Source organism: Artemia franciscana, chromosome 4 (genome assembly GCF_032884065.1).
Source record: "Artemia franciscana chromosome 4, ASM3288406v1, whole genome shotgun sequence".
Classification (NCBI taxonomy): domain Eukaryota; kingdom Metazoa; phylum Arthropoda; class Branchiopoda; order Anostraca; family Artemiidae; genus Artemia; species Artemia franciscana.
In genome coordinates this window covers 4,633,452-4,656,338 of record NC_088866.1, presented here as the reverse complement: position 1 = coordinate 4,656,338, position 22,887 = coordinate 4,633,452, and the positions used below count along the sequence as shown (strand labels likewise).

General features: G+C 32.8%; 1 protein-coding gene across 1 annotated transcript in view; it reads left to right on the top strand.

Annotated features, from left to right (window-relative positions):
- The window catches only part of LOC136025885 (E3 ubiquitin-protein ligase ZNF598-like), a 111,195-nt gene that overhangs the window by 66,510 nt on the left and 21,798 nt on the right, over window positions 1-22,887 (top strand). The window contains exons 9-10 of the mRNA XM_065701932.1: window positions 750-901; window positions 9,077-9,193. Coding sequence (XP_065558004.1) covers window positions 750-901; window positions 9,077-9,193 — 269 coding nt within the window. The remainder of the gene's footprint in view (window positions 1-749; window positions 902-9,076; window positions 9,194-22,887) is intronic.

The following is a 22,887-nucleotide window of genomic DNA, read 5'->3' as shown; positions in this document are numbered from 1 at the left end:
CTTGTTTTTGTTCGCTCCTATTTTTGTTTTATTTTGAATTAGATTATTTTCTATAATTAATTTTGTGTACATAGGATTGAGTGTGTATTCACCCATGTCTCTATTTAGGGATACATTATTATTTAATTTTCGTTTGATTTCGATTGCCTCACGGACAGTTTGTTTGATTCCTAGGTCATTGCTAATTAGAATTGTTTCGTCAAATAGAACATAATGGTTTGGATTTTCAAAAATATGATTATTTAAAGCTGAATCGAAAGATATGGAGTTATATTTAGATTTTAATGCTTTTTCAATACTTTCTTTGTGTTGCTGCAATCTTGTTCCTAAATTTTGGTGGGTTCGACCAATGTAATAATTTCCACAACTACATGGTATTTGATACACCCCTCGTAGACGAGTAATTGGGGTTTTATCCTTACCAGAATTAACAAGATTCATCATACTTAGATAGCTTGTGAATACAACACGTAAATTGTTCTTTAAACAAACTTTTTTCAGTTTTGAAGTAATTTTCGGAATGTAAGGTAGGTAAATCGTGCTTGTGGGTTTATTCGAATCATTTACTGGTGTGGGATTTAAGGCTTCAGAAGAATGCATCTTTAATCTTTGAACAATAACAGTATTTATGAGAGAAATTGTAGAAGAAGTTAATTCTTCTATAATTTTGTCTTTATAATTTTGTGTAGCTGTTGAATTGAAGTATTTCAACGGGCTTATTAGATTTTATTCGGTGTTTCTTATTTCAGAAAATCAACCTCCAAATGACAAGCACTTTGGAAAAGTTGACTCAAGTAGAACTAGCAATGGAAATAGGAAATCAGATATAACTTTTACTAGCAGCAGTGGCGAAACCTTTTCTGTTACAAGCGAAATCAAAGTTGCCGATGCTGAACCGTTTGTAAGTATGATCCTCTCTGAAATTGTAAAAAAAAGACGGATTTACTATCTACCGCTGTGCCACATGTTCAGCGTGTCATATGTGACATTCATCACTGCTCTTCCGTATTGAACTTGCATAATAAGAAGCCTGATAAAGCGGTATAAATACTACTGCCAACCCAGCTCTAAATGGATACTTGGAGAAATCTGGGGAAGGTAAATAGGAAGGGTGTGTGAAAGCACAGGATGGTTGGCCCCCAACCCCCCATTGCACTTCCTGGTTGAAGGGCCAAGAAACGCAGATCAGCACCGCCGGTAGGGACTGTAAAGTCTAATACCGTATTCTTTACCTTTATTTTTTTTTCTACTGCCAATAGTATCTTATTTCAGCACAAAGCTGCCTGAGGCCAAAACTGTTTCCCATCCTCCTCCTCCACCAAAACTTATTCAAAGCATCATTTTAATGAAGCATAATCTTTAGCAGTCGGTCATCCGTAAAACATGACCTTGACATCGTAACCTTTCTTTTATCGCAACCCTAGTGTAAATTTCATCAGAATGTCATTGAAAACTAGTAAATAGTAAAATGTGTAATTAAAGTTGTAAAGTAATAAAAGTTAGCAGTAAAACTAAACGAAAGTTGTAATTAAAACTAATATGTAAACACGATGAACTACTGAACAAAGAAAAGTACTTTTCTGGTGGACCAAGGGTGATAAGGGGTAAAAATCACAAAATATACTAATGTCAACCCGTTTTTTTCGTCATAATCAGAGGCGGGTTACGGAGGGCACTTGTTTCAGGTGCGGAAATTTAAGGAGCGGAAACTTTCAAATAATCTAACGGTTAAATAAATTCAAATAATCTAACGGTTTTAGTCATTTTATAATTTTTGAAATTTTATCTTCATTAAAATAAGTTGAAGGTGCAGTTTGCAGTGAGTACAAGCAAATTGGATCTCGAAAATTTTTTTTTGCCTTATCTTCATCACCACTCCTTGAAAAGAAAAGTAAGTATTAGAATATAATTAAGTAGAATTTAATAAATAGAAAATAATTAATTTCAAAGTTTTTTTTTAGTGATATTTTATATTCCAACCTGTTTGTATTTTACAGGATGTCGAGATGATTAATAATTTTCGAAATGATTAATAAAGTAAGAAAATTCAGTTTTATATAAATGAAAAATTTTTTAATATTTTTTTTCTCGGAAATTCAACATAGAAGCAATATGCAACATAATAGGAGTCTTGATGCAGACAAAAAAGGAACCAATAAAATTTAACCACTGGCTAGAAATGAATTACTCTTCCCACCCTCCTTAGAGTATTCATACAAACGTGGGGGGAGGGAGTTTGAAATTTCCAAAAAAAAAGTACTAATGCTTAACCGATTTTAGTTATAACGCTCCTTTCTCTAAAATAAAAAAAGAAAATATTATCGATCATCTAGCTCTAATCTTTTGTTTTAAACTACTATAATAACTCTCTCAGTATAACAACTGAGAAAAGAACCATATTAGTTACGCGCCATTGTAGTTGTGTCCCTGTGTCCCTCCTGTGAATATAGATAGATAGATATATATATATATGTGAATATATCGAGTGAATATAGTCAGGTTTACCGACTCTTGAACATGCAACATATAATTTTCCATGGGAAAAACAATCCGTATTCAGATCTATACCTCATTATTCTAATGATTGCCCTTCAGCTTTGTTGATGGTGATTGCTAATCGAACATTCCCTGTGTCCCCGTCGTCATTTATATATCCCCCCTGTGCCCCCGGCGTCCCCGTCGTAGTTGTGTCCCTGTGTCCCGATCGTCATTTATATTTCCTGTGTCCCGGTCGTCATTTGTGTCCTGGTGTCCCAGTCTGTAATTTCTCTTTGAGTGTCCCGGTCTTCATTTATATTCCCTGTGTCCCGGTGTACCGGTCGTCATTTGTGTCCTTTTTGTCCCGGTCTGTAATTTCGTCAGTCGACAAACATGACGTCAGTCGACAAACAACTTCATGACGGAATAATGCTCAATCCTCATAATGACTTCAGTCGACACACAAACTAAAATGAAACTAAACTGAAAACCAAACTGAAACTAAAAATGTAGAAACTGGGAATTGCATAAATATTTATAACAGGCATAAACCTTATAACAGATATATATAAATTTGAGGTTTATTATAAATTGTTGAGTGTTAGCATGCTTGGCACGTAAAAATTTTTCTAACAGTCAATGTTAGAATGAACACTGACAAATTGAAAAACATTGAAAAAGATAGAACGTTACCAAATCCTACAACAGAAGAAACAGCCGAGGAAGCTGCTCAAAGAGTTAATGCCAAAAGGCTTGCGGCTAAAGAACGCAAAACCACGCAATTAGATGAAGATTAACCTGGACAGCGAGAGTCAAAACGTACCAAAACTGAAAATGATAGCGATGATGATTGGGTTTGGGATTTTGACTTGGATAAGGTCATCAATGCCTACCAGATTTTAGTTAAAAAAAAACAAAGGTTCGGCGATAATGTTTTTACGTCTGAAAAATAAAGAAGAAAAAGAAAACTGAAACTAAAAATGTAAAAACTGGGAATCGTATGAATATTTCAAAATATTTTGACAATAGATTAAAGTAATTCGAAAACCTTAAAACAGATACTTAAAATTTTTAGGTTTATTATAAATTGTTGAGCTTTGGCATGCCTGGCACGTGAAGATTTTTCCAACTGTCAATGTTAGAATGAACATTGACCGACAGAATTTGTGATTGCTATATGTAACTTGGTTAATACAAAGTGCAATAAAAAGGTAAAAAACTAAAATGAAAAAAAAAGCTAAAAAAACTAAAAAAGCTGCAAAACTAAAAAAAAATTAAAAAAGAAACTATATGTCTACATATAAAAATAAGTTGTATGTCTGTTAACTGACGTCACGTTTGTCGACTGACGTCATTATGAGGATTGAGCAAATTCTGTCATGAAGTTGTTTGTCGACTGACGTCATGTTTGTCGACTGACGAAATTACAGACCGGGACACCGGGACACCGGGACACAAATGACGACCGGGAAATGGGGAATATAATGACGAACGGGACACTCAAAGAGAAATTACAGACTGGGACACCGGGACACAAATAACGACCGGGACACAGGGAATATAAATGACGACCGGGACACAGGGACACAACTACAACGGGGGCGCCGGGGACACAGGGGGGATATATAAATGACGACCGGGACACAGGGAATGTTCGAAGTGAAATTACAGACCGGGACATCAGGACACAATTGACGACCGGGACACAGGGAATATAAATGATGACCAGGACACTCAAAGAGAAATTACAGACTGGGACACCGGGACACAAATGACGACTGGGACACAGGGAATATAAATGACGACAGGGACACAACTACAACGGGGACGCCAGGGTGCACAGGGGGATATATAAATGACGACGGGGACACAGGGAATGTTCAATTATTAATCACCATCAACAAAGCTCAAGGGCAATCATTAGAATAATGAGGTATATATATATGAATACGGATTGTTTTTCCAACGGACAGTTATATGTTGCATGTTCAAGAGTCAGTAAACCTGACAATCTATTTATATGCACAGACAATGGGACTGCGAAGAATGTTGTATATTCGCAACTTTTACGTAGTTAAAAACATATATATATATATATATATATATATATATATATATATATATATTCACAGGTACGACACAGGGACACAACTACAATGGCGCGTGACGACTTACGCGCGTGGTGGGCTTGGGGGATGCGTGAAGCGCCCCCACGAACTAGGTCTTTGGGTGGCACTAAGCGCCACCCCAACAGCTAGTCTATCTAGATATATATAAAAATAAGTTGTCTGTGTGTGTGTGTCGAGTGACGTCATGTTTGTGTCTCGACTGACGTCATGTTTGTCAACTGACGTCATGTTTGTCAACTGATGAAATTACATACCGGGACACAAATGACGACTGGGACACAGAATATAAATGACGACCGGGAACCTCAAAGAGAAATTACAGACTGCGACACCCGGACACAAATCACGACCAGGACACAGGGAATATAAATAACGACTGGGACACAGGAACACAACTACAACGGGGACGCTGGGGGCACAGGCGGGATATATAAATGACGACCGGGAAACAAGGATTGTTCGAATAGAAATTACAGACCGGGACACCGGGACACAAATGATGACCGGGACACAGGGAATATAAATGACGATCGGGACACTCAAAGAGAAATTACAAACTGGGACACCGCGACACAAATGACGACCGGGACACAGGGACACATCATTAGAATAATGAGGTATAGATCTGAATACGGATTGTTTTTCCCATGGACAATTATATGTTGCATGGTCAAGAGTCAGTAAACCTGACAATCTATTTATATGACACAGGGACACAACTACAACGGCGCGTAATTAATATGGCGCGTAACGACTTACGCGTGCGGGGGGGCTTGGGGGGTGCGAAGCGCCCCACCAACTAGATGTTGGGGTGGCGCTTCGCGCCACCCCAACAGCTAGTATATATATAAAAATAAGTTGTCTGTCGAGTGACCTCACTGTCCGCATATGACATCTGAATTATTTCATCACATACCAATTCAAAAACGAATGTATTCAAGCCGAAGTAGCTCAGTTATATAACTACCTGTGTTGGCGCAGTTGGTTTGACCTTAGTGTGGTAATACGGGACCTAGAGATCGAACCATGCTCTAGGAATGCACTACAGGGCCGACGCAGGGACCTTATTAGTCAAGAAGCGTCGTTAATCCGATACAAATACAGTAGCTCAGTTGGTAAAGCGCTATGTTCCAGGTTCTAGGTCCGAGAGGTTCCAGGTTCGAACCTTGGCTTTAGTATTAATACAAAAGAAGAAAAAAACTAAAAAAGATAAAACTACAAAAAAAAACTAAAAAGAAAATACTAAAAAAACTAAAAAGCTAAAAACCTAAAAAAGGGTAAAAAACTAAAAACTAAAAAAGTAAAAAAAAAAACTAAAAAAAGTAAAAAAAAAGGTAAAAACTACAAAAAAACTAAAAACTATATATAAAAATAAGTTGTCTGTGTGTCTGTCGAGTGACGTCACTGTCCGCATATGATGTCTGAATTATTTCATCAAATACTAATTCAAAAACGAATGGATTCAAGCCGAAGTAGCTCAGTTATATATCTACCTGTGTTGGCGCAGCTGGTTTGACCTTAGCGTGGTAATACGGGTTTTAGAGATCGAACCATGCTGCAGGAATGCACTACAGGGCCGACGCAGGGGCCTTAGTAGTCAAGAAGTGTCGTTAATCTGATACAAATACAAATACAGTAGCTCAGTTGGTAAAGCGTTATGTTCCAGGTTCTAGGTCCGAGAGGTTCCAGGTTCGAACCTTGGCTTTAGCATTAATACAAAAAAAGAAAAAAACTAAAAAAGATAAAAGCTACAAAAAAACTAAAAAGAAAATACTAAAAAAAACTAAAAAAGGGTAAAAAAGTAAAAAAAAAAGTAAAAAAAAAATCAAAAAAGGTAAAAACTAAAGGTAAAAAACTAAAAAGAAAAAAAAACTAATAAAAAAACTAAAAACTGAAAAAGAAAAAAAAACTAAAAAAAGGAAAAAAACTGACAAATAAAGGAGAAGAAGAAAACTAAAAAATAAAAATAAAAAAAACTAAAAAAGGTAAATGTATTCAAGCCGAAGTAGATGAGTCGGTAAAGCGTTTTGTTCCAGATTCTAGGTCCGAGAGGTCCGATGTTCGAACCTTGGCTTTAGCATTAATAAAAAAGAAGAAAAAAACTAAAAAAGAAAAAAGCTAGAAAAAACAAAAAAAAAACAGGTAAAAACTAAAAAAAAACTGAAAAAAACTAAAAAAGAGGTAAAAAACTAAGATGAAAAAGAAAAAAAACTAAAAAAAAGGGTAAAAACAGCAAAAAAACTAAAAACTAATAAAAAAAACTAAAAACTGGAAAAAAAAAACAAAAAAGGAAAAAACTGAAAAATAAAGGAGAAAAAGAAAACTAAAAAAAAATAAAAATAAAAAAACTAAAAAAGGTAAAAACTACAAAAAACTAAAAAGAAAAAAGAAAAAAAAACTAAAAAGCTAGAAAAAAGGTGAAAACCAAAAAAAAACTGAAAATGAAAAAAAGGAAAAAAATAAAAAATTTATTGCATCATTTACCAATTCAAAAACGAATGTATTTACAGACCGGGACACAGGGAATATAAATGACGACCGGGACACTCAAAGATAAATTACAGACAGCTAGTCTTATATAAAAAACAACAACAACACATACACTTGAACACAATGCAACAAAATAATCCTATTAAATATTATTTACCTGTTTCAGCCCCCACCCCACTCCAAGAAACTTACGAAAAAAAGACATTAAAAATCTCCCGCCCTTCAAAATCTATTAGTTAAATAAAATGTTTTCAATTTATTTTTAAACCTGTATAAAGTGTCAGACTACCTGCTGCTAGCTGGCAGACTATTCCAAACAGAAAGCCCCAGATTACGAACCACATATGATGATCGAACTGTTTTTCTTTGTTTATGGCTTAAAAGTTGTGAATTTCTCGTATCATAATTATGGTACTCCTGATTCATGGAAAAATAATCATGAAAATACTCAGGGCATATATGTTTCATGCTCTGGAACACAAAAATTGATGCCTGGTAGTCACGAATCTGACTAATATTTAAAACATTATACCGGGAAAAGCTAGTAAAAATATAAGAATATAAAAGTTTTTTACGTAAGTTAATTCTTAAGTTACTTATATTTTTTACTAATAAAAACGTTCGTTAAAAATTAAAACATGTAGTTGCCTTTTTAAGTAGCCGAAAAACTGGAGGGCAACTAGATCTCCTAAATAGATTGTATATATTTGGAATCAGCATGTCAAGCCAATTCTTTGATGTATTAATTGTTCTAAAAGTTTCTTTCTTTTGGTTACTATTGGGAAGTTTACCTAGAGTTTTGGTTACTATCGGCCTGACTCGCTCTTTATAACTGAACTGGTATCTTGAACTGTTAGATTTTGCTCTACAGAAAACTATATATTACTTATACTACTTACTTAAATCATTCATAAAAGCGCTTCAGTTTATTTTACCTCCAAGCCTTCCTTCCCAATGTGCAAATATATAGCCCACATAATACATTTTCTGTATATTTTGTCCTACATCGCTCATGTTTCAACTTTCAAATAGCGCTGACGAAATAAAGAAAAGGAAAAAAGTGTAGAAAAATACCTTACTTAAATGTAACCATTTGATTTTTTTTTTGACTAATTGACTACTAAGGTCCTTGCTACAGCCGGGTTTAAACAAGACGTCTAAACATCATCATCAAATCCTGTTACACAAAATTTCATCACAGCACTATAACAGCGCTTTTGATGCAACAGCGTTTGACAAAAAAGTACAATTCCGACAGTGTTTGCAATCTAAATTCTTTTTCAAAATTAAGCTTGCTCTTGTATTTAATTTTTCAAAGGTCTCATAAATTTGTTTTTGCAATAAGCTTTTACTATTGAAATGAATCGAAATAATACCAAAAATACCATTTTGTGTGTTAAAAAATTTTGAATGGTAAAAAATACCATTCCCGAATCAGGCTCATCAAACGTATTTGATATCATCATTTGTCTAAAGATATGTGTCATATCATTTTGTATATGAAGATGAAGTTGTTTGTCAAAAATTCCGTTTTAGTATCATGTTTTCTCGCTTAAGAAAGGTACTGAATAGCATTTCCTTTCAAATTAGCCCTTAAACATTTCTCTACGATGTTTTAGTGCCTCACTAGCGGCGAAGAGAAATAAAAAAATAAACGAGATGCATCGACATTGATGGTTGCCATGTGAGACTATGTTAAGTCAGATTCCGTAGTTTTCACTTCGATTTGGCGAGTTTCGGGCTATAATTCGAAACTCCATAAATTTACTTTGCAATGAATATTTATTCATTAATATTTATTTGCAATGAATATTAGCCGAAATGGCAGTTACTATTACTCAATCGGCTTCAAGTGGTGATTCTTCCTCACGTGGTAGTATTTTTTCATAACTTGTTTTTAAATTTTTGGTTACTATGGGGTAGAGTTTGTTTTTTACGAAGGTTATTATGTTCCGTCCAATGATTTATTTGCATTTCAGACTAATATGTCTAACGGTGCTGGTCACTTTGTACAACCGCCTTCTTTTGGAGCCAGGAATAATGCCCTTCGTGACCTCATCCACGAGCTATTGGGAGGAGATGCTGATGCTCTGAGGGTAAATTTCCTTTTCATTATTTTCCTTTCATTGTCTTTTAATCTTTTATCTATTCTTTCTTTACCTTTCAATTATCTTTCTATTCTGAATTTTCTTTTCATTATTTTCCCATCATAATCTTTCTTTCAATATTTTGTCTTTTCTTCCATAATCATTTTATTTTTTGTTATGCATTACCTGTTTCGTCCTTTTATTATTCACTATTTACTATTTTGTTATTGATTGTTTTCCTTTTTTTATCTTGGTTCTTAGATTATTTAAACAAGGGGCTTTTAAGTGGGAGTGCACCAGTCCCTGGGGGGGGGGGGGAGAAGTTGCCAAAAGTAATATTTGGGAGTGAGAAAAAAAAGTGCCCCCATGCCAGAACAGTGACTTTCCTTGTTTTACAAGCCCATATGTTTTCCTGTTGTTCAAGCCAAGGGACAATAATACGTTCGTAAAGTATTCCTCAACTTATCAGGATCATTTTTTTGGTATTTCGGGAAAGGATTTATTTACATTTCCTAAATTAATATGGAATAATAATACATACGTAGTTTTTCCCGATATAGTGGCATGTGGTGCTTTCCTCTAAAAGGCCTTGGCTGTCATCCGGTACTCCTTGTCAAATTTGGATAATCCAAAATATTCAATGTTTTCCCTTCATATTTTGTTTACATATGTATTATGAAACCAAGAAAGGAAATAATAAATGGAAAAAATAAGATAGGTGAAAATACGATGATTTTGTGAGCCATTAGCAAAATATGAAGACAAAAATCAGGCAAATGTTTCGACAAGGACCTCCACCAAGTCGTCCTCACTGCTCAAAAAAAGAAGAGAAAAAAAAACAACAAAATATGACCTTCTGATGTGAAGGTCTCTCCTCTTGGAGTTCACATCAGAAGGTAAGATTTTTTTTTTTTTTTTTTTTTTTTTAGCCCTGAGGGTGATTTGGCAGAGGATGAAGATGAGGTATATATATATCTATATTCACAGGTGGGACACAGGGACACAACTACGATGGCGCGTAACGACTAACGCGCGCGGGGGGCTTGTAGGGCGAAACGCCCCCACCAACTAGGTGTTGGAGTGGCGCGTTAGTTAAAAACATATATATATATATATATATATATATATATATATATATATATATCTATCTATATTCAGGTGTGACACAGGGACACAACTACAATGGCGCGTAACTAATATGGCGCGTATTACGCGCACGGGGGGCTGGGGGGGCGTGAAGCGCCCCCACCAACTAGGTGTTGGGGTGGCGCGAAGCGCCACTTTAACAGCTACTATATATATATATATATATATATATATATATATATATATATATATATATATATATATATATATATATATATATATATATATATATATATATATATATATATGTATGTATATACTGGCTGACACCTGCCACGCGTTGCTGTGGCGCGCCACAGCAACACGTAAGGGTCAGCTGGGTGCCCCCTGCGTGCTTAGGTCATCAAAATAACGTATCTGGCCATCATTAACGTATCTGAACATTAACCAACATTGGTGTGTCCGGAAAAGGACCGACAATCTGCTTGAAATTTATCCATTAGCTATTGGGTCAAGAGAACCCCTATAAGAAGAAAATAAATTTACGAGAATATGTTTTGCTGTTGAATTGGCGAAAACTTTTATTCTGATTTCCAAGAGCTTGCAATCTTTTTTTTTCTTTTTAGGCTACTTGACTTGAATGTTTTTGATCATTCTTCTTTCATTACTTTTTCTCTTTGTTTTTTTTTTGTTTTTTTTTCTTATGAAAGTATTGTTGACCGTTACCGAGAGAATTTTCCTCTCGCGTTGCTAGACAACACAGATCTTTTCGAAGATAGTTGATAACAGGAAAAGCCTATTGCTTTTTCCTTATAAAAAAAAAATTCCGAAACCGAATTTTTTCAAAGAGAACTAAAGGCCATATTAAACTTGAGATCAGTAGAAATAAAAATCTATAATAATTAAATCTATAAGATATAACAAACATAACCACATCAATTAAGAAATTACGTCATTTTTTTCTCTTGATGCAGGTTTTTCCAAGATCATCTTTTAACGTTTTTCTGTAACATACAAATCTAAAAAGAGCAAAATAATTTGATTCTTTGGGTCTACTGATTTTAGTGTCCAAATCATTGATTAGTAGAAATGAAATACATTTAAAATTCTTTATCTTTTGTCTGTCTCTTAAAAATTGTAATATAAAAAACTGGATTCTTCTCTCATAAAGGGTTTAAATATGGAATTTGAAGGAACTCTTAAAATGAAGGAGGTAAAAAACAATGCCACTGATCTTTGCAAAGAAACAGTAGACATAGCAGGAGCACAAAATGTCTTTAAAATGACAAAATCTACGGAACTAAGTGATCACGAAGATAGTAGCTTCTCCAATCGTAAAATAACAAAAATAGTATTAGGAATCATATCGGGTCTGAATATTCTTTGGACTCTTAGCATTTTTTTTTTGTATTTTTACGTACCTGCTGTACAACAGTTTTTAGATGTACGTCCATACCTATTATGGATAGCTTTAATAATTCTTTTGGTAAGTGTAATTATTCTGATGTGCATAGGAGGGTGCGGCAAGGTAATAGCTATTTGTCTCAGCGAATTTTGTCTGGCTATTTGTCTGGACGAATGTATATCCCCGAGCCCATGAGAGCATTTTTCTACCACATTTGCATCTTCTCAATGTCACTTGAGGAACATCTTGATTATCTTCGCGTAGTTCTTGAGAGACTAAGGGAGCATGGCGCTACCGCTGGACCGGACAAGGCCAAGGTTACTGCTGAAATAGTACAGTATTTGGGACACATCGTTGGTTCTGGACGTCTTGAACCTTCGTTTAGCAAGGTAAACGCCGTGAAAGCTTTCCCGAGACAAAACACGAAGTCACAGCTGAGATCGTTCCTTGGTCTTCTTTAATATTAAAAAAAAAAAAAACTAAAAACATTCCGTTTTTAGTTGTTTTTTTTTTTTAAGTTACCAAGAAGATGAACTTCCGGTATTACCAGAAGTTCATCAAGAATCACGATTCTTTAGCCCAGTTATTGTCAGATCTCATTAAGAAAGATATCTCCGACAGGACTCCCTGGCAGTCACATCACCAATATCTTCTCATTGTCTTCTTCAGTGGCTCAATAGCCTCAAGTCAACGAATCGACGACGAGCAAGCTGAGCTGCGACAATTCAATTTTGAAATCCTGGCTCGTCCTGGGAAATCCAATGTTAACACATAACGCCATGTCTCGAATTGAGTTGGATTTTATTTTATTTTTTGTCCGCAAAATATGTGTCCAAACAACTTTAGCTAAAAAAATATAAATATATATATATATATATATATATATATATATGTTTTTAACTACGTAAAAATTGCGAATATACAACATTCTTCGCTACCCCATTGTCTGTGCATATAAATAGATTGTCAGGTTTACCGACTCTTGAACATGCAACATATAATTGTCCATGGGAAAAACAATCCGTATTCAGGTCTATACCTCGTGATTCTAATGATTGCCTTTGAGCTTTGTTGATGGTGATTGCTAATCGAACATTCTCTGTGTCCCCGTCGTCATTTATATATATATACTAGCTGTTGGGGTGGCGCTTCGCCACCCCATTCATTCAATGAATTTTGAATGAATTCGCCACCCCCACCCTTCAATCATTTTTCTAATGATTGACCTTGAGCTTTGTTGATGGTGATTGCAAATGCTAATCGAATTGGGAATTGCAATCTTTTAAATTGAAAAGGCAGATCCGTTGGAATCATAGGAATGCGAGGAATAAGAACAGCCTCACCCTCAAAAGGCCCTGTCAAGATTGTGGCCTCTATTACGTTTCCATTGTTTTTTTACGGCAAGTTGCGTGCCATTGCAAAGCTTTGGTGGGTTGATATTTCTTAACAGTATTATTGGTACGCCTATTTTTAGTTGTAACACGTGTGGTGGAAACCCTGAAAGACCCATGGAATTTAAAAATTCAGATGGATAATTAACCGCTTCATTTGGTTCCAAAACTGTGTCGACTGACTTGTAAAGGACTGCCTGGTCTCGAATCTTGGTCAAAACAATATTGTTGATTTCGTGGACGTCTATATTTTTGGGTGCAAGAATCGCTCTTTCACTTAACCATTTATTATTTTTATAATTGTTTGGAATATTCGGAAATACTTTTTCAATCAATTCATTTTTGGACGTCACTAAATTACAGAATTCAGCAGGTAGTTGTATACGTCCTGAAATTGAGTCTACTGGGAGCTTTCCGTTTCCAATTGCCAGCAATTGATCGGAAAATGTTTGACCAGAGTCATCATTTTGCAATCGGACATGCATATTTGTAGTTAATTTTAATGTTTTTACGTGTGCCCACAAATTAGAATTTTTCAGGCAAGCATTCATTTCGTCTGCAGGGATTGATCCCTGTGAACCATCTATGAATATAATTAGATTTATATATGTGTTTTGAACGACGTAACACTTGGGAATATACAACATTCTTGGCTTTCCCATTGTCTGTGCATATACAAAGCCTTATGTACTTATAATGACGTCATATGCAAACGCTCTTTTTATAAACAAACAAACATGCATACACACAACTCGTTTTTATATAGATAGATAGATAGATAGATACAATACAAATGAACTGCGTAAAACTTGCGAATATATAACATTCTTCGCTGTCCAATTGTCGCTGCATATAAATAGATTGTCAGGTTTACCGACCCTCGAACATGCAACGTACAATTGTCCATGGGAAAAACAATCAGTATTAAGATCTATACCACATTTTTCTAATGAATGACCTTGAGTTTTGTTGATGGTGATTGCAAATGCTAATCGAATGTGCCCTTGAGCTTTGTTGATGGTGATTGCTAATTGAACATTCCCTGTGTCCCGGTGGTCATTTATATATCCCCCCTATGCCCCCCGGTGTCCCCGTTGTAGTTGTGTCCCTTTGTCCCGGTCGTCATTTATATTCCCTGTGTCCCGGTCGTTATTTTTGTCCCGTAACCCAGTCTGTAATATCTCTTTGAGTGTCCCGTTCGTCATTTATATTCCCTGTTTCCCGGTAGTCCTTTGTGTCCCGGTGTCCATGTCTGTAATTTCGTCAGTCGACAAATATGACGTCAGTCGACAAAAAACTTCATGACGGAATAATGCTCAATCCTCATAATGACTTCAGTCGACAAACATGACATCAGTCGACACACAAACATGACGTCAGTCAACAGACATACAACTTATTTTTATATATATAGATATAGATATAGTTTCTGTTTCAGTTTTTCTTTTTTTTTTAGTTTTGCAGCTTTTTTAGCTTTTTTAGCTTTTTTTCTTTCTAGTTTTTTACCTTTTTATGGCACTTGATTTTAACCAAGTGATATATAGCAATCGCAAATTCTGTCGGTCTGTTGGCCAATGTTCATTCTAACATTGACAGTTGGAAAAATCTTCACGTGCCAAGTATGCTAAAGCTCAACAATTTATAACAAACCTCAAATTATAAGTATCTTTTTTAAGGTTTTTGAATTACTTTAATCTATTATCAAAATATTTTGAAATATTTATGCAATTCCCAGTTTTTACATTTTTTGTTTCAGTTTTCTTTTTCTTCTTTATTTTTCAGACGTAAATACATATCGCCGAACCTTTGTTTTTTTAAGTAAAATCTGGTAGACATTGATAACCTTATCCAAGTCAAAATCCCAAACCCAATCATCATCGCTATCATTTTCAGTTTTGATACGTTTTGACTCTCGCTGTCCAGGTTGATCTTCTTCTAATTGCACGGTTTTGCGTTCTTTAGCCGCAAGCCTTTTGGCATTAACTCTCTGAGCAGTTTCCTCGACTGTTTCTTCTGTTGTAGGATTTGGTAACATTCTATCTTTTTCAATATTTTTCAATTTGTCAGTTTTCATTCTAACATTGACTGTTAGAAAAAATTTTACGTGCCAAGCATGCTAACACTCAACAATTTATAATAAACCTCAAAATTATAAATATCTGTTATAAGGTTTTCGAATTAATTTAATCTATTGTCAAAATATATAGAAATATTTATGCAATTCCCAGTTTCTACATTTTTAGTTTCAGTTTGCTTTTCAGTTTAGTTTCATTTTTATATATAGATAAGATATAATCTGGCGTAACGGACAGACAACTTATTTTTATATATATAGATATATATATATACTAGCTGTTGGGGTGGCGCTTCGCGCCACCCCAACACCTAGTTGGTGGGGGCGCTTCGCGCCCCCCCAAGCCCCCCCGCGCGCGTAAGTCGTTACGCGCCATAATAGTTACGCGCCATTGTAGTTGTGTCCCTATGTCCCACCTGTGAATATAGATAGATATATATATATATATATATATATATATATATATATATATATATATATATATATATATCTATATATATAAAAATAAGTTGTCTGTGGATGGATGGATGGATGGATGTGTGGATGGATGTGTCAGGTGACGTCACCTGAAAAAACTGGATTAGGTGACGTCAAAACTGAAAAAACTAAAAAAAGGCAAAAACTACAAAAAAAACTAAAAACTAATAAAAAAAATAAAAAAGCTAAAAAACTAAAAAAACTATAAAGGTAAAAACCAATAAAAAACTAAAAAAAAAACTGAAAAAACTAAAAAAAGGCAAAAACTACAAAAAAAAACTAAAAACTAATAAAAAAAGTAAAAAAGCTAAAAAACTAAAAAAACTAAAAAAACTAAAAAAAGGTAAAAAACTAAAAAAAATAAAAAATAAAAAAAAACTAAAAAAAAGGAAAAAACTGAAAAATAAGCTAAAATAAAGGTAAAAACCAATAAAAAACTAAAAAAAAAAGGAAAAAACTAATAAATGACGACACTCAAAGAGAAAGCGACCAGGACAAAAAACTAAAAAAAAAGGCAAAAACTACAAAAAAACTAAAAACTAATAAAAAAAATAAAAAAGCTAAAAAACTAAAAAAACTAAAAAAAGGTAAAAAACTAAAAAAACTAAAAACTAAAAAAAAACTAAAAAAGGTAAAAACTAAAAGAACTAAAAAAGAAAAAAATAAATGACGACACTCAAAGAGAAAGCGACCAGGACAAAAGGAATGTTCGATTAGCAATCAACAAAGCACCGGGACACAGGGAGTATAAATGACGACCAGGACACAAGTAAAAAAAAAAATTAACAAAACTAAAAAGAAGGTAAAAACTACAAAAAAACTAAAAAGAAAAAAAAACTAAAAACTAATAAAAAAACTAAAAAATCTAAAAATCTAAATAAACTAAAAAAGAAAAAAAAAGGAAAAAAATAAAGGAGAAAAACAAAACTAAAAAACGAATGTATATACAGACCGGTACACCGGGATACAAATGACGACCGGGACACAGGGAATATAAATAACGACCGGGACACAGGGACACAACTACAACGGGGACACCGGGGGAAACAGGGGGATATAAATGACGACCGGGACAAAAAAACTAAAAAGAAATAAAAACTAAAAACTAATAAAAAAAACTAAAAAATCTAAAAATCTAAATAAGCTAAAAAAGAAAAAAAAAGGAAAAAAATAAAGGAGAAAAACAAAACTAAAAAACGAATGTATATACAGACCGGGACACCGGGATACAAATGATGACCGGGACCCGGGACACAGGGAATATAAATGACGACCGGGACACAGGGACACAACTACAACGGGGACACCGGGGGAAACAGGGGGATAACCTGACAATCTATTTATATGCAAAGACAATGGGACAGCAAAGAATGTTGTATATTCGCAAGTTTTACGTAGTTAAAACAATATATATATATATATATCTATATTCACAGGTGGGACATAGGGACACAACTACAATGGCGCGTAACTATTATGGCGCGTAACGACTTACGCGCGCGGGGGGGCTTGGGGGGGGGCGCGAAGCGCCCCCACCAACTAGGTGTTGGGGTGGCGCGAAGCGCCACCCCAACAGCTAGTATATATATATATATATATATATATATATATATATATATATATATATATATATATATCTATATATATAAAAATAAGTTGTCTGTCTGTGGATGTGTGGATGGATGTGTGGATGGATGTGTCAGGTGACGTCACCTGAAAAAACTGGATTAGGTGACGTCAAAACTGAAAAAACTAAAAAAAGGCAAAAACTACAAAAAAAACTAAAAACTAATAAAAAAAATAAAAAAGCTAAAAAACTAAAAAAACTATAAAGGTAAAAACCAATAAAAAACTAAAAAAAAAACTGAAAAAACTAAAAAAAGGCAAAAACTACAAAAAAAAACTAAAAACTAATAAAAAAAGTAAAAAAGCTAAAAAACTAAAAAAACTAAAAAAACTAAAAAAAGGTAAAAAACTAAAAAAAATAAAAACTAAAAAAAAGGAAAAAACTGAAAAATAAGCTAAAATAAAGGTAAAAACCAATAAAAAACTAAAAAAAAAAAGGAAAAAACTAATAAATGACGACACTCAAAGAGAAAGCGACCAGGACAAAAAACTAAAAAAAAAGGCAAAAACTACAAAAAAACTAAAAACTAATAAAAAAAATAAAAAAGCTAAAAAACTAAAAAAACTAAAAAAAGGTAAAAAACTAAAAAAACTAAAAACTAAAAAAAAACTAAAAAAGGTAAAAACTAAAAGAACTAAAAAAGAAAAAAATAAATGACGACACTCAAAGAGAAAGCGACCAGGACAAAAGGAATGTTCGATTAGCAATCAACAAAGCACCGGGACACAGGGAGTATAAATGACGACCAGGACACAAGTAAAAAAAAAAATTAACAAAACTAAAAAGAAGGTAAAAACTACAAAAAAACTAAAAAGAAAAAAAAACTAAAAACTAATAAAAAAACTAAAAAATCTAAAAATCTAAATAAACTAAAAAAGAAAAAAAAAGGAAAAAAATAAAGGAGAAAAACAAAACTAAAAAACGAATGTATATACAGACCGGTACACCGGGATACAAATGACGACCGGGACACAGGGAATATAAATAACGACCGGGACACAGGGACACAACTACAACGGGGACACCGGGGGAAACAGGGGGATATAAATGACGACCGGGACAAAAAAACTAAAAATAAATAAAAACTAAAAACTAATAAAAAAAACTAAAAAATCTAAAAATCTAAATAAGCTAAAAAAGAAAAAAAAAGGAAAAAAATAAAGGAGAAAAACAAAACTAAAAAACGAATGTATATACAGACCGGGACACCGGGATACAAATGATGACCGGGACCCGGGACACAGGGAATATAAATGACGACCGGGACACAGGGACACAACTACAACGGGGACACCGGGGGAAACAGGGGGATAACCTGACAATCTATTTATATGCAAAGACAATGGGACAGCAAAGAATGTTGTATATTCGCAAGTTTTACGTAGTTAAAACCATATATATATATATATATCTATATTCACAGGTGGGACATAGGGACACAACTACAATGGCGCGTAACTATTATGGCGCGTAACGACTTACGCGCGCGGGGGGGCTTGGGGGGGGCGCGAAGCGCCCCCACCAACTAGCTGTTGGGGTGGCGCTTCCCAGTCTTTTTAGTTTTTTTAGTTTTTTAGCTTTTTTATTTTTTTTATTAGTTTTAGTTTTTTTTTGTAGTTTTTGCCTTTTTTTTAGTTTTTTAGTTTTTTAGCTTTTTTTTTTAGTTTTTAGTTTTTTTTTGTAGTTTTTGCCTTTTTTTAGTTTTTTTAGTTTTTTAGCTTTTTTATTTTTTTTATTAGTTTTTAGTTTTTTTGTAGTTAGTTTTTTTAGTTTTTTACCTTTTTTTAGTTTTTTTAGTTTTTTTAGTTTTTTAGCTTTTTTATTTTTTTTATTAGTTTTTAGTTTTTTTTGTAGTTTTTGCCTTTTTTAGTTTTTTACCTTTTTTATTAGTTTTTAGTTTTTTTTGTTGTTTTTGCCTTTTTTTTAGTTTTTTAGTTTTTTAGCTTTTTTATTTTTTTTATTAGTTTTTAGTTTTTTTTGTAGTTTTTGCCTTTTTTTAGTTTTTTCAGTTTTGACGTCACCTGATCCAGTTTTTTCAGGTGACGTCACCTGATCCAAATAGATTGTCAGGTTTACCGACTCTTGAACATGCAACATATAATGGTCCATGGGAAAACAATCTGTATTCAGATCTATACCTCATGATTCTAATGATTGCTCTTGAGCTTTGTTGATGGTGATTGCTAATCGACCATTCCCTGTCCCGGTCGTCATTTATATCCCCCTGTTTCCCCCGGTGTCCCCGTTGTAGTTGTGTCCCTGTGTCCCGGTCGTCATTTATATTCCCTGTGTCCCGGTCGTCATTTGTATCCCGGTGTCCCGGTCTGTATATACATTCGTTTTTTATTTTGTTTTTCTCCTTTATTTTTTTCCTTTTTTTTTCTTTTTTAGTTTATTTAGATTTTTAGATTTTTTAGTTTTTTATTAGTTTTTTGTTTTTTTTTCTTTTTAGTTTTTTTGTAGTTTTTACCTTCTTTTTAGTTTTGTTAGTTTTTTTTTACTTATGTCCTGGTCGTCATTTATACTCCCTGTGTCCCGGTGCTTTGTTGATTGCTAATCGAACATTCCTTTTGTCCTGGTCGCTTTCTCTTTGAGTGTCGTCATTTATTTTTTTCTTTTTTAGTTCTTTTAGTTTTTACCTTTTTTAGTTTTTTTTAGTTTTTTAGATGAAAATTTTTTTAGTTTTTTCCTTTTTTTCTTTTTAGTTTTTTATTGGTTTTTACCTTTATTTTAGCTTATTTTTCAGTTTTTTCCTTTTTTTAGTTTTTTTTTTATTTTTTATTTTTTTTTAGTTTTTTACCTTTTTTTAGTTTTTTTAGTTTTTTTAGTTTTTTAGCTTTTTTACTTTTTTTATTAGTTTTTAGTTTTTTTTGTAGTTTTTGCCTTTTTTTAGTTTTTTCAGTTTTTTTTAGTTTTTTATTGGTTTTTACCTTTATTTTAGCTTATTTTTCAGTTTTTTCCTTTTTTTAGTTTTTTTTAGTTTTTAGTTTTTTTAGTTTTTTACCTTTTTTTAGTTTTTTTAGTTTTTTTAGTTTTTTAGCTTTTTTATTTTTTTATTAGTTTTTAGTTTTTTTTTGTAGTTTTTGCCTTTTTTTAGTTTTTTTAGTTTTTTAGCTTTTTTATTAGTTTTTAGTTTTTTTTTGTAGTTTTTGCCTTTTTTTAGTTTTTTTAGTTTTTTAGCTTTTTTATTTTTTTTATTAAGTTTTTTTAGTTTTTTAGCTTTTTTATTAGTTTTTAGTTTTTTTTGTAGTTTTTGCCTTTTTTTAGTTTTTTTAGTTTTTTAGCTTTTTTATTTTTTTTATTAGTTTTTATTTTTTTTTGTAGTTTTTGCCTTTTTTTAGTTTTTTCAGTTTTGACGTCACCTGATCCAGTTTTTTCAGGTGACGTCACCTGATCCACAGATCCACACACAGACAACTTATTTTTATATATATAGATATATATATATATATATATATATATATCTATATATATAAAAATAAGTTGTGGATGGATGTGTGGATGGATGTGTCAGGTGACGTCACCTGAAAAAACTGGATCAGGTGACGTCAAAACTGAAAAAACTAAAAAAGGCAAAAACTACAAAAAAAACTAAAAACTAATAAAAAAAATAAAAAAGCTAAAAAACTAAAAAAACTAAAAAAAGGCAAAAACTACAAAAAAAAACTAAAAAAAAACTGAAAAAACTAAAAAAAGGCAAAAACTACAAAAAAAAACTAAAAACTAATAAAAAAAGTAAAAAAGCTAAAAAACTAAAAAAACTAAAAAAACTAAAAAAAGGTAAAAAACTAAAAAAAATAAAAAATAAAAAAAAACTAAAAAAAAGGAAAAAACTGAAAAATAAGCTAAAATAAAGGTAAAAACCAATAAAAAACTAAAAAAAAAAAGGAAAAAACTAATAAATGACGACACTCAAAGAGAAAAAAAGGCAAAAACTAATAAATGACGACACTCAAAGAGAAAAAAAGGCAAAAACTACAAAAAAAACTAAAAACTAATAAAAAAATAAAAAAGCTAAAAAACTAAAAAAAACTAAAAAAAGGCAAAAACTACAAAAAAAACTAAAAACTAATAAAAAAGCTAAAAAACTAAAAAAACTAAAAAAAAGGCAAAAACTACAAAAAAACTAAAAACTAATAAAAAAAATAAAAAAGCTAAAAAACTAAAAAAACTAAAAAAACTAAAAAAAGGTAAAAAACTAAAAAAACTAAAAACTAAAAAAAACTAAAAAAGGTAAAAACTAAAAGAACTAAAAAAGAAAAAAATAAATGACGACACTCAAAGAGAAAGCGACCAGGACAAAAGGAATGTTCGATTAGCAATCAACAAAGCACCGGGACACAGGGAGTATAAAAAAAAGAAAAAAAAAGGAAAAAAATAAAGGAGAAAAACAAAACTAAAAAACGAATGTATATACAGACCGGTACACCGGGATACAAATGACGACCGGGACACAGGGAATATAAATGACGACCGGGACACAGGGACACAACTACAACGGGGACACCGGGGGAAACAGGGGGATATAAATGACGACCGGGACAAAAAAACTAAAAAGAAAAAAAAACTAAAAACTAATAAAAAAACTAAAAAACTAAAAAAAGGCAAAAACTACAAAAAAAAACTAAAAACTAATAAAAAAGCTAAAAAACTAAAAAAACTAAAAAAAAGGCAAAAACTACAAAAAAACTAAAAACTAATAAAAAAAATAAAAAAGCTAAAAAACTAAAAAAACTAAAAAAACTAAAAAAAGGTAAAAAACTAAAAAAACTAAAAACTAAAAAAAACTAAAAAAGGTAAAAACTAAAAGAACTAAAAAAGAAAAAAATAAATGACGACACTCAAAGAGAAAGCGACCAGGACAAAAGGAATGTTCGATTAGCAATCAACAAAGCACCGGGACACAGGGAGTATAAAAAAAAGAAAAAAAAAGGAAAAAAATAAAGGAGAAAAACAAAACTAAAAAACGAATGTATATACAGACCGGTACACCGGGATACAAATGACGACCGGGACACAGGGAATATAAATGACGACCGGGACACAGGGACACAACTACAACGGGGACACCGGGGGAAACAGGGGGATATAAATGACGACCGGGACAAAAAAACTAAAAAGAAAAAAAAACTAAAAACTAATAAAAAAACTAAAAAATCTAAAAATCTAAATAAGCTAAAAAAGAAAAAAAAAGGAAAAAAATAAAGGAGAAAAACAAAACTAAAAAACGAATGTATATACAGACCGGGACACCGGGATACAAATGACGACCGGGACCCGGGACACAGGGAATATAAATGACGACCGGGACACAGGGACACAACTACAACGGGGACACCGGGGGAAACAGGGGGATGTAAATGACGACCGGGACACCGGGACAGGGAATGGTCGATTAGCAATCACCATCAACAAAGCTCAAGGGCAATCATTAGAATCATGAGGTATAGATCTGAATACAGATTGTTTTCCCATGGACCATTATATGTTGCATGTTCAAGAGTCGGTAAACCTGACAATCTATTTATATGCAAAGACAATGGGACAGCAAAGAATGTTGTATATTCGCAAGTTTTACGTAGTTAAAACCATATATATATATCTATCTATATTCACAGGTGGGACATAGGGACACAACTACAA